This window comes from Chlorocebus sabaeus, chromosome 12, assembly GCF_047675955.1.
Source record: "Chlorocebus sabaeus isolate Y175 chromosome 12, mChlSab1.0.hap1, whole genome shotgun sequence".
In the NCBI taxonomy this organism is placed as follows: Eukaryota; Metazoa; Chordata; class Mammalia; order Primates; family Cercopithecidae; genus Chlorocebus; species Chlorocebus sabaeus.
Genome location: NC_132915.1, coordinates 22,814,323 through 22,827,291, shown reverse-complemented (window position 1 = coordinate 22,827,291; position 12,969 = coordinate 22,814,323). Strand labels below are relative to the sequence as shown.

Here is a 12,969-nt window from a genome sequence, read left to right as displayed (position 1 = left end):
CATTCATCTTATCTCATTTAATCATCACAACATTTCTAAGAGGTAGGGCTATCTCCATGGTGTGTTTATTTGTTTGTTTGTTTGAGACACAGTCTCGTTTTCCTGCCGAGGCTGGAGTGCAGTGGTGCGATTTCAGCTCACTGCAACCTCTGCCTCCTGGGTTCAAGCGATTGCCCTGCCTCAGCCTCCTGAGTAGCTGGGACTACAGGCATGTGCCACCACTCCCAGCTAATTTTCTTTGTATTTTTAGTAGAGATGGGGTTTTGCCATGTTGGCCAGGCTACTGTTGAGCTCCTGATGTCAAGGGATTCACCTGCCTTGGCCTCTGAAAGTGTTGGGATTACAGGAGTGGGCCACCTTGCCCGGCCTCCATGTCTATTTTACAAATAAGAAAACGGCTGAGCACGGTGGATTACACCTGTAATCTCAGCATTTGGGAGGCTGAGGTGGGCAGGTCAGGAGATCAAGAGCATCCTGGCTAACACTGTGAAACCCCGTCTCTACTAAAAATGCAAAAAATTAGCTGGGTGTGGTGGCGCACACCTGTAATCCCAGTTACTCGGGAGGCTGAGGCAGGAGACTCACTTGAACGTGGGAGGCAGAGGTTGCAGTCAGCCGAGATCACGCCACTGCACTCCAGCCTGGCAACAGAGTGAGACTCCATCTCAAAAAAGAAAGTAAAGAAAAAAGAAAACCAAGACTCAAAGGGGTTCAGTAAATTTGCCCATGTCCACATAACTAGTAAGTGCCTGAACTAGGACTTCATCCCAGCTCCGGAAGCTCCTAATATGGGTCTATGCTTCACACAAAACGGAGAACCAAGCTTGCCTGTTGCAATCAGTGAGCATAGCTATAAAGGGGGACAGAACGTGTAGAAGAAGGAAAGAGAAATTCATATAACTATGGACTAAAGATATGTAGGTGAAATCAAATTTTGTGGGCTCAAACTTTGATACTCAATTTTTTCTCAATATTAAATTTGATCTGAAATTCAATCAGGCACAGAAACACAGATTTACATAAATATGGTACCAAGAGAGAAGTCCAGGTTTATATAAACACGACTTATGCCCATCGTGAACCATTTAGAAAGTTCTTCATGTGATTCAGTTTAAGTAAAGCCATATTTAAGGATTCACATCACTCTGATATACGCACATCAGAAAAAAAACATGCATAATTAGGTATAATACGTCACAGTCAGTTCCATGTATGTTCAAAAATGAAGCAACACATTTAACTTCTGTCAATTTGCTTCCATTTACAAGAACAATTCTGTGTTTTAAAAAAGTGCATTTCATCACATGCAGCCTTCCGTATTTTCACACAATGCCAGGCACCCACAATTCGTAATAAATCCACAGTAACTCAGATCACATTATAGCTTCCTAATATGTTCTCTCTCTCCAATACATCTCCTCCTCTTTCCTCAAACCTCTGAATACCCCCCATACCGCCTGCCTCCCTCAAAATCGCACCCACAGGCACACCCAGTCGACGACTTTGCCTCAAGACCTGGGCGCCCCCCAACCCTGTCTGCATTCCCATCTATTCCGGCCATATCGCGTCCCATTCCCCCGCTTCGGGGAAAAGCCGAGACCCTCCATTTTCCCAGCTTCTCAGGGACTTCTCTTCAGCAAATGGCCTCCTCCCTCCTGCTCCTGAGTTTCTCCCTTGCTGGTGGATCATTTCCAGGACCACGCTGTTTCATGTATCGCCACAGGAAACAAAAGCCACCAAAAAAACCTCACCAGGTCCCCATACCTCATCCTGTTTCCCTGCACAGTAACACTTCTCCCAAAAGCCACCTGTACTTGCAGTTTCTGCTTCTCCTATTCTCTCTTCACTCACTTCAATGAAGCAGCCGCTAACCTCACTGCACAACCACCTCCGGTCAGACGCCCTGAGAACCCCACGACTTCCCATCCAACCAGCACCCTCCATCTACCTCCTCCTCCCCCACAGACGCAACGTGCTGCCTCAGGCGGCTGCGCTTGCTGTTCCTTCCGCCAGGGGCGCTATTCCACCAGACGCCCCTGCCTGGCCCACTGCCTCACTTCCTTCAGGCCTCTACTCCAATCCCTCAGAGCGGCCTTCTAGGACCAGACCATCTAAACAGTCCACTGAACCCCCAACTCCGCTGGATTTCACACCACCATCATCTCCTATTCTCTCCAACTACTTTATTTTTCTTCATAGGCCTTTTACTGCCTGATATTAAATTACAAATTTTTTGTGTTTCCTTGCTAAGGTTTTGTTCTCCACCCACTTCATTTCTCTCACCACCTACACACATGCACACACACACACGCACACATGAAGGTAAGTCCCATGAGGACAAGGATTATTGTGTCTTATTAACCACTTACTCCCAGTAACTAAAAGAGTGCCTGGAATATAGTAGATGCTCAATAAATATACTTTGATTACATGAATATTCTATGTTATTAAATATTTCAAATTATAAAGAACTCAAACCTCTGGGATTTGAAAGTATATCTTTCTACTCCTTTAGATATTCTAGTAGAATCACGTTTTGGTAGTGGTTTCAGAATGGAAAAGATTTATATATTTTACCTTTCTGATGTCACTCGGATTCGTTCCTCACAACTACAGTTCACAACTTCCATCTTCTCATGGAAGTATTTTTCCACACACTGCTCCTCAAAATCATGAAGTTTTTTCAGATCCTCCTTACTCAGGTAGAGTTCTATAGAAATAAGTACGAAACACAGAAAGAATCATTATTCATCTCAGGGCATGAGTGGCTTTTCTTCCTCTTGTATTGAAAATGAGAAATGGTAGCCTGTTGTGATAAAAGTTTGTCACCTTGTCAAACTATTTCTAATATTAATGCAGGAACAGCACCAACAAACAACTGGAAGCCGGGCGCAGTGGCTCACACCTGTAATCCCAACACTTTAGGAGGCTGAGGGGGGTGGATCCCTTGAGCTCAGGAATTAGAAACCAGCCTGGACAACATAGGCAGACTCTCTCTCTACAAAATAATTTAAAAATTAGCTAGGCGCCTGTGGTCCCAGCTACACAGGAAGTTGAGGAAGGAGGATGGCTTGAGCCTGGGAGGTCAAGGCTGCAGGAGCCGTGATCACGCCACTACACTCCAGCATGGGCTACAAAGTGAGACTCTGTCTCAAAAAAGGAAAAGAAAAGAAAGAACTGGAAACACCAGCCTGGGTCTCTCCTATTCATTCTTTGAAAATGACTCATATGTAGAATTCTTTCTCTTCAATATTTTCACAGATAGGAATGTTTTCACATTTAACAAAAATTCACTGCCTTTCTATGAAAATGGGGAATCTGATTGTCTTCTTTTCTCTCTGCCAACACTTTCTAAAATTAATTAAATTTTAATTGATTCATATTAGATGTACATATTTTTGAGATATATGCGATAATTTGATACATTCATATAATCAAATCAGGGTAATTGGTGGCACAAGCCTGTAGTCACAGCTACTCAGAAGGCTGAAGTAGATCACCTTAAATATTTACCTGTCCTTTAAGATAGAAACATTTGAATTATTCTCTTCTAGCTATTTTGAAATGTATAATCAATTAATTTTAACTGTAGTCAAACTACTGATGGCAGGGCATGGTGTGGCTCATGCCTGTAATCCCAGCACTTTGGGAGGCTGAAGCAGGTGGATCACTTGAGACCAGGAGTTCAAGACCAGTCTGGCCAACATGGTGAAACCCCACCTCTATCAAAAATACAAAAATTGGGGGTTTCCTTTCTCGGCTTTGGTTTCCTTTCTCTGTCTCTATATGGGGGAGCTTCCTCCTTCTTATTTGCCTATTAAACTCTCCACTCCTTAAAACAAACAAACAAAAAAAATTAGCTGGGTGTGGTGGTCCATGCCTATAATCCCAGCTATTCAGGAGGCTGAGGTGGGAGAAACATTTGAACCCAGGAGGCAGAAGTTACACAGAGCCGAGATCGCTCCACTGCACTCCAGCCTGGGCAACAGAGCAAGACCCCATCTCTAAAAACAACAACAACAACAACAAAAACCCTACCGAACTATTGAACACTAGGTCTTATTTCTTCTATCAAAGTGCATATTTGTACTCACTAATCAACCTCTCTTCCAACTCTTTTAGCTATTACAATGACAGTAAATAACCAATAGGTTAAACGCAAGATTAGAAGAAGGCAGTCTGTTGAAATTAATCCAGTAAGTATAAGAAAGTTTTACCTTGTTACATAGAGTTTGTGCATACTAAGTCCTTCTACTGAAGAATGAGATGTTATTATTACCATTCAATGGCCAATCACGGCTGTATACCTTCTCTGACACAATCATAAATAACTCATTAAAAAGACACATTACTAAGTGATATTATAAGGCTAACGCAATTCTTCATCAAACTCCAGCATTCACATTTGGTCTACTACCTTGGCTTTCACTCCTGCCTAATAGAATAATATACCATCTTTTAAGCAAGTTTATAATACTTAGAAAATATATAAATGAAATGATGCTGCTAAAAGGATTAAATTGGAAAGTTCTCTTTCTTGAATGGTTTTGCTTACATTAGGACAAAAAGAACTAACATGGTTCTCCAGAATTTATTTAAAATGCAATTGTTACATTATTTTCTGAAAAAAATGACAAAAAATCTTAATTTTAAATTGAAAACATGGCTAGAAGTATTATTCAGCTGTAAAATGTATTCACAACTCAGATATACAGTGCTTTCTGATTTAAATGGCAGGAAAAATTTTTTCAGACACTGAAAAGATTCCGTATCTCCCATCCCCTACCCAACTCTAAAGTCTTCTTTCATTGAAGAATCTCCTATGAGCAAGAAACTTCACAGGTGTCATGATGTGAACCTTACGTGGGTCCCTGAGAGCAAACAATCCAGAGTAATTCCAATGACAGGTGCAGCTTGCAGTATGTGGTGCTTTCCTGTAATTGTCCGCAAGGTGGCACTGCTGCCCCTTGTGTAAATGTCTTTATCCTCAATATAAAGGATCAGAAGCAATGTTACGAAAATTCAAGAATGTTCCAGAAAGCTCAGGGTGAATTAATTGTAAACTTTACTCAAGTTTTTATGAAATCATTCTATAAGCACAGACCAAGGTAAACCCAGGAAACGTTCTTTCATGTGGTACTAGGAAGTCTGGGCAAATCCTAGTCAATTCCAGGATTTATCAAGCAATTCACACTCTGCTATTAGGTTGCAATGGTTCTGCAGCCAAAGCGTGGGATGTCTCTCTACCAGCAGCCTGAAATTTACAGTATAATTATAAGCCTTCAAGTTAACTTCAGTTATGCTTTGGCTTTCGTACAAAGGCTGAATCTCTTGGTCAGGGAGTGGGGATGAAACAGAAAAGAAAAAATCTTCAAAGTGACTTAGGAGGAGAAAAAATACGTCACAGAGTCACCTACCACCAGCAAAAGCATATCACCCTGTCAACCCCATAATATACTGCAGGGGATGACCTGTCCCCCTAAGGACCCACCTAAACACATAAACAGCCCACTGTCCCTTAGCTGAAACTCCTGGAATCCAGAGTATTTTAGAATTCAGAACTGTTCTTTTCTAGTTTCAGAAAGTTAATATAGTGAATATATCATAAATGAAGTGAAATCCCTAGTTAAGGTTAAAGCAATCCCTAAAATCAAACACATTACTATTTTCTTCAGCAACATCAATGAACATTCATACTCCAAGAAATAAAGAAAATAAATGGCTTCACATCAATTCTTATCAGCCTTTTTTTGCCAAATAAGTCTTTCCTCAATTTATGAAGAAAAAAGGCTTTCAGTCCTCAGAGGTATTTTAGATTTAGGAATTGGGAAAAGGATTGTGTATTTATGCCACCTGCTTCCTGTATTTCTGGGAACTATCTAGAAATGGGCCTGGTACCAGCTGTGGAATTGCTTGATAGGAACTACAGAAGATCTGTAAAACCACCAAACGCAATGTTCTCTGACAACAATTAGTATGATAGTCATATCATGCAGTGAAGATCTGGCTAAACAAGATGAATTAGGAAAACCTCAAAATATATAGGCTTATGCTTTGAAAAAACAGAAGTCAGAATCCCTATTTCCGCATCCTGACTCACAGTGTTGCCCAGGCTGAAGTGCAGTGGCTATTCACAGGCACGATCATGGCGCAACCCAGCTTTAAACTTCTGAGCTCAAGCAATTCTTGTGCCTCAGCCTCCTGAGTAGCTAGGACTACAGGCATGCACTACTGCACCCAGTCTCTGAGTTGAGGTTCTTGAAAATAAAAAACATCCATTTCAGAATCACCTCCATGCTCAGTAGATTAGAGAATCAGAGGACCATGACTCCGGTTAATAAGTTATGCCCAGCTTTACTTATCTTTTCTCTCAGACCCCAAGGCCTTCTGTAACTCCATTCTGTCTGAATTCCATCTTCCACAACAAGGAGAACAGTACAGGTCACATGACTACTCTCTAGGAGTTATTCTGATGAGTTCTCTGGTTGGCAGAGAAAACACAGGTTTTCCATGTAACCTAAAGCCTTTACACAATCAAGCAGAGATTCTCTTCCTACCTATTCCTTTCTAAGTATCCATTCATCTTGGCAAAAGGCACTGCGACCTCATAATGAGGTCAATATATTTACTTAGACCCAGGGCATCAGTTGATATTCTATTGTCAGGGAACTCCCGGAGCCCCCCAGTGCCCTGAACTTAACTTATAATACTCCGGTGCATCTTTGCCTTGAATCTGTACTTTTTGCTCTCTTCCTCCTGCCTCACACAGAACAACTTACTTAATCCAACGTCACCTTCTTCTTGGTCGTGAGGAGCTCGATGACAGCACAGGCGGCGGAGGAGAAGGCCCATGTGGCTGAGCAGGATGAGAGGTGGGGGCAGCCAGGGCTTCTCGAGGTAGGTCATGATATAGCGATAGCGGTTGTATTTCCACAGGTTATTTGAAATGGATTCCATATCTAAGTAAACGTTGCTGTAAGATGAAGTAAGGGAGGGACAATGTTTTAATATGAAGTCTTGAAAGGTAACAGATTCTATATTTTCCAACATTTATGATTGGTTCACCTGACATTGCCAGCAGTTACCCAACACAAATACTATCCACTGTGTTTACGATTCTTCTTCCACCAAACAAAATATATTAGCTACCTTCTACAATCAAACATGCTAATCAGAATAACAAGCAAAAGGCAGACATTACAATCAGAGAAAAGAAAATGTCAACATTTTCAGTGTAATGAACAGAAAATCCATTCTGGAACTCGACACTATTCTCAAGTCACCATCTCTTCTCACATAAAAGCTCTTTTTCAGTCCATAATTCATCGTTTATGGGAAACAGATTTAATGTTCCTCTGTATCATCTATCTAATGTCAAATGTGAGAACTGCTAGAAAAATCCCAGTTAAAACATGCAAACAGAATGGTGTAAATGAAGAAATGGAAGAATCAATTCATCTTAAATCAAAAAGCAGAGCTTCTATGAAAATCCAGACAAATTATTTAGATTAACTTTACAATAAAAGTAACTCCTTATTGGTAGGTCACTTTGTAGCTGTAACATGGAGATAGAACGGTGAATATTGATATTATAGAACTTGCCATGGGGGTAATGATTGGGGCTACAGTTATTCTGAAACAATAGATCATCCTTAACTACTTAACTTTAAGTATATAATATGATATAAGAGGAACACAGTAAAATGTCCATCTTAATATTGTGCATAAACTAACAAAATTTAGTTTCTTTTTTAAGAAAAAGAGCAGAACTTGAGGAAGGTAGCCAAATTTAGCAAATAAAAACACAGATAACCCTATTGAACAGTGATAAAGGAAAGGAACCAGGATTATCCTGGAGAACGCCATCTTTGGGTAAGAATAGAAGTTTCTCAGAATCCATACAGAAGGTGATTGAAACATAGATGACTGGGTTATCTCAGTAGTTCTCAAGCATGTTCTCTGAACCAGCAGCGTCAGCATCACCTGAGAACATGTCAGAAATGCACATTTTGGGGTCCTGGTCAATAAGTGAGAAACTCTAGGGTTGCACATGCTATTAATAGTTGTTTCACTCCGACGTGACAACAGCCTTCCACCAGCAGGTGGCGACCTTCACGGTGTATTTAATTTTGTTTGTTTGTTTATTTTTGTTTTTTTCAATTATTTTATAAAGAATTGCCTGTAACTGGCTCCTGGACAAGTAGTCAGATCTGGGGTTGGTCAGTCTGTGTGGTCTTCAGCGTGTTCATCTCTAACATGAGAAATTTGTCCTATGCGAGGATTTCTTAACTTATTTTTTTGACACCGGACGTTTGTTTCTGTTGTTGTTGTTGGCCAGGAGGCTCAAAAAGAGGCCTTTATTTATCTAGCTCAAAGTATACACTATCAGAGTCTTGTTTGGTACTCCTTCTACTAAAATAGTTCAAATCAATGTTTCTACCACTGTATCAAAAAGTTCTATTATTTTTTGTCTCCCCACATCAGAGTAGTTGAATAGAAGGTAGAAACAGGCCGAGAGTCCATAGGCTCCCAGCTCTAAACAGTGCCAGGGCAGGAAGGGGTGGCTCCGGGTCTCACTGTGGCACCTTCTACAGAAAATAGACATAGCTGCCGGGCCCGGGGACAGAAACCAGACATTCCAGTCCATCTTCAAAACGCAGCACAAATACTTTCCCCCCACTGTATGAAAAATACACACCTCTAGCACTCTGCAGTTATGCATTTAGTTTTCTTTAAGAAAAAAACAAATCAGTAGTATGTATCCTGTTTCCTCAAGTTTCAAGAAAAAGAAATGAAAGGTCACTTTTTTCTCTTTAAACACTGATGTGTAGCTAGTAACTTGGATAAAAAGGTGCCACCCTACAAAATGTGCTCAGCATGTTCTGATGCCAGGATGGGCTTGGCCGCCTGGGCTAGGGCTAGAAAGGAGACCTCCATCCATCCCAGTGGAAACGGAAATCGAGTGTCCGTGCTGCATTTGGCTTCAAGATGGAAAATCAGAGCCTTTGAAATGGAGAGGGGGCATCTGAAAGGGCACCCCTACTGGGGGCTTCCAGAGCTAAGGCTCCAGAATGAAGGGATCGCCCTGCCAGTGACAGAGCTGGGAGTCACTCTGAGCTGCAGCGCCCCCAGGATCCCCCTGTAGGAGGCCCCATCTGACCCTTTTCAGCCCATGGCTCTCTGCAAATGCCACCTGTACTCAGGTATATGGCTTCGTTGCTGCTGGCTTTTAAAATCAGCTATTATATTTGAGATGTGACTGTCACCAACAGAGTTCTCTCCTAAAAAGCCATCCCAGTGCTGTGTTGGCTCAGGGGGCACTGGCTTTGTGCTGCCTCTGTAACAGGCAGGAGAGTTCTCAAAGCAATGTTCCCCTGATCCCTGGACGCCACTGCAGCATTAGGGACAGGATCAGTCCGCTGGAGGGGAAAGGTGGCTTCAAGGCTGTTCTCTGGGCCATTTGCAGGAGATCTGCAGGTACCAGGAGTCTGTACTTATTGCTACTTTCAGTAGTGGCCAAGCCAACCAGACCCAAACATGAGGCACACGGGCTCCCTGACTTGGTTGCCACTCAAAATTGACACACCCCTTGGACTGCTCTGCAGTTCTTTGGACTCCAAGACCCAGAAGGGCCTCTGCTCAGCTGCCCACTTAGGCAAGACTCACTGGGTACCATGACCATCAGGTGTTCACCCAACCTCGAGTGTACACCTCTAGTGACTGGGAGCACACCACCTGACCGAGTGACACTCCTTCCCAAAGAGTCCAAAGAGCCTCCTGGTGATATCCACAGCAGGAGTGTCACGCCATCCCATCACCAGCACCCACTTACCTGCCTGGGGCTAAGATGGGGGGCGTGAGCCTTTCCCCTGAGAGCAAACGGGCAATGAGACACTGGATATTTTTAATAAATAAAAATCTCAGACTACCAGCCTGGGCAACATGGCGAAACCCCGTCTCTACCAAAAATACAAAATTCAGCTGGGTGTGATGGCACACACCTGCGGCCCCAGCTACTTGGGAGGCTGAGGTGGGAGGATCGCTTGAACCAGGGAGGCAGAGGTTACAGTGAACTGAGATCATACCATTGCACCACTCCAGCCTGAGTGACAGAGTGAGACCCTGTCTCCCCTCACGCCCCCAAAAAACTCAGACCCTTTTATTATTTGATATATAAAAATAGCTATTATAACTAAACACCAGCAAATATTCTAAGTTCCTAAAATGGTTGGGCTAAGAGAACTGATGACTATCATATAACAAGCAGGAAGGTATGTCTTCCCCATGTATAGGTAAAAACACAGCAGTCACTTTTTTTTTTAAGAATTCTGATTTACTTTGCCTAACTCTCAACCCGTGTCTTCCCTACTTTCGTTACTTATACTGCATAAATTGATTTTCTCTTTTCTTATCTTTTTGTCTTCAGTAAGGTAAACAAGGAATCAAATACCTAGCACAGTGTCTGACATTTAAGAGGCATCTAGAAAATATGAGTTTCTTCCCATTGCTTCACTTGGTTTCTTTTGTCTACAAAACAAATACGTGTCAGGCACTCTTTTCAGTGTTTGAGATAAATTGCTTGCTTCTGAGCAAGACGAGAAGAGGTGAGGAAGTGGGCCATACCGGTAGCTGCAGGAAGAGCATTCTAGGCAGAGGGAATAGCAAGCACAAAGGCACCTGTGTAGTCTGAAAAACTGAGGGGCCAATGTGGTTGGAGAGGAATGGGTCAAGGGAAGAGTAGTGTGATGCATGATTTAGGAAGTGACAGCCGGGCACGGTAGCTCATGTCCGTAAGCCCAACACTTTGGGAGGCCAAGGCAGGTGGATCACGAGGTCAGGAGTTTGAGACCAGCCTGGCCAACATGGTGAAACCCTGTCTCTGCTAAAAATACAAAAATCAGCCGGGTGTGGTGGCATGCACCTGTAGTCCCAGCTACTGAGGAGGCTGAGGCAGAAGAATCACTTGAACCCGGGAGGCAAAGGTTGCAGTGAGCCGAGATCACACCTCTGCAGTCCAGCCTGGGCAACAGAGAGACTCCATCAAAAAAAAAAAAAAAAAAAAAAAGAAGTGACAGGGGTCATGCGTGGTGGCTCACACCTGTAATCCCAGCACTTTGGGAGGCTGAGGCGGGTGGAGGAATTCAAGACCAGCCTGGCCAACAGGGTGAAACCTTGTCTGTACTAAAAGTACAAAAATTAGCCAGGTATGTGGCACACACCTGCAATCCCAGCTACTCAGGAGGCTGTGGTAGGAGACTTGCTTGAACCTAGGAGGCAGAGGTTGCAGCGAGCTGAGCTCACACCATTGCATTCCAGCTTGGGTGACAAAGTGAAACTCTGTCTCAAAAAAAAAAAAAAAGAAGTGGTGACAGGAAAGCCAACTTACATGGGGCCATATAAGTCATTGTAGTGACTTAAACTTTTACCCAGAAGTAAAATGGGAGGCATTGAAGAGTTTGGAGCGGAAGAGTAATATCCTCTGATGTCTGCTTTTAAAGGGTCATTTGGACTCCTGTGTTGAGAAAAGAATATAGGGCGTCAAAGACAGAAGCAGAGAGATAAATTAGAGACTCTGTGATAACAGTGGGGTAGTGAAAGGTAGTTACATCAGTTACCTACTTGAAGGTTGAGTTAACAGAAGTTCCTGAGAGTTTAGAGGGAGAGGTTCAAGAGAAATTAAGAATGACTCCACGTACAGAATCATGGTGTGGAGTAGAGAAAAAGTAAGAATGACTACTCAGTTTTTGGTGTAAACAACTGAAAAGTTGGAACATCAACATAAACTCATGTTCTTCCTCGCAGATTTGGGAAAGACTACATTAAATAGTATAAATAAAAGTATGTTGGGAAGGAGGGGAGATGAAGAGTTTGGGTATTTTAAATTTTAGAAATTTATTAAATTTCTAACTGGTGAAGGAAGGAGCCAGTTGGATCTCCATGGTTGGAGTTTAAGAAAGCGAGCTGGGCTGGAGATATAAATTGAGTGTGCTCAGGATATACAGGAAACTGAAAGAGATCACAAAAAGCACAAATAAAGGAATAGGCAGGTCCGGGCTCAGGGACATTCCAATGTTAAAAGGTTGGGGGGAAGATGATCCAGAACAGAAGATTGAGAAGCAGTGAGAAGTGACAGAGAAGAAAACAGAGGGCCTGGTGCAGTGGCTCACTCCTATAATCCCAGCACTTAGGGAGGCAGAGGCAGGTGGATCACTTGAGGTCAGGAGTTTGAGACCAGCCTGGTCAACATGGTGAAACTCCATCTCTACTAAAAACATAAAAATTAGCCAGGCGTGGTGGCAGGCACCTGTAATCCCAGATACTCGGGAGGCTGAGGCAGGAGAATTGCTTGAACCCAAGAGGCAGAGGTTGTGATAAGCTGGGGTCACACCACTGCACTCCAGCCTGGGCAACAGAGCAAGACTCCATCTCAAAAAGAAAAAAGAAAGAAAGGAAAAGGAAAAGGAAAGGAAAGGAAAAGAAGAAAGGAAGAGAGAGAGAGAAAGAGAAAACAGAGAACAGGGGAAGCTGGGAGCAAGTGAAGAAAGCATATCAAGAACTCCTTTGTCAACCTGCAATTCCATCACTTGCTATCTTTTCATAATTCGAACTTACTGCCTAATCACAACTCAAGATCTCCTTGCATTTTGATGTTGTTACATTGTACTTTCCCTCCACAGTCAGTCCTCCATATCTGTGGGTTCTGCATCTGTGAATTCAAACAACCACAGATTGAAAATATTTGGGGAAAAGAAAAGGATGATTGTGTCTGTGCTGAACATGCAGAGACATTTTATCTTTGTCATTATTCCCTCAACAATACAGTATAGCAACCATTTACATTGCATTTACACTATATTAGGTATCACAGATAATTTAGAGATGTTTTAAAGTATGTAGGAGGATGTGCATAGGTTATATGAAACACTACACCATTTTCTATAAGGGACTGGAGCATCCATAGAATTTAGC

The 12,969-nt window shown here is 42.5% G+C and overlaps 1 protein-coding gene across 2 annotated transcripts in view; it reads right to left on the bottom strand.

The window, feature by feature from the left end:
• TRPM6 (transient receptor potential cation channel subfamily M member 6) overlaps window positions 1-12,969 on the bottom strand; it is a 160,435-nt gene that overhangs the window by 45,571 nt on the left and 101,895 nt on the right. For both annotated transcript variants that reach the window (XM_007969515.3, XM_073021522.1), the window contains 2 exons: window positions 6,780-6,973; window positions 2,578-2,710 (listed from right to left, as the gene is read on the bottom strand). In XM_007969515.3, coding sequence (XP_007967706.3) covers window positions 2,578-2,710; window positions 6,780-6,973 — 327 coding nt within the window. The remainder of the gene's footprint in view (window positions 1-2,577; window positions 2,711-6,779; window positions 6,974-12,969) is intronic.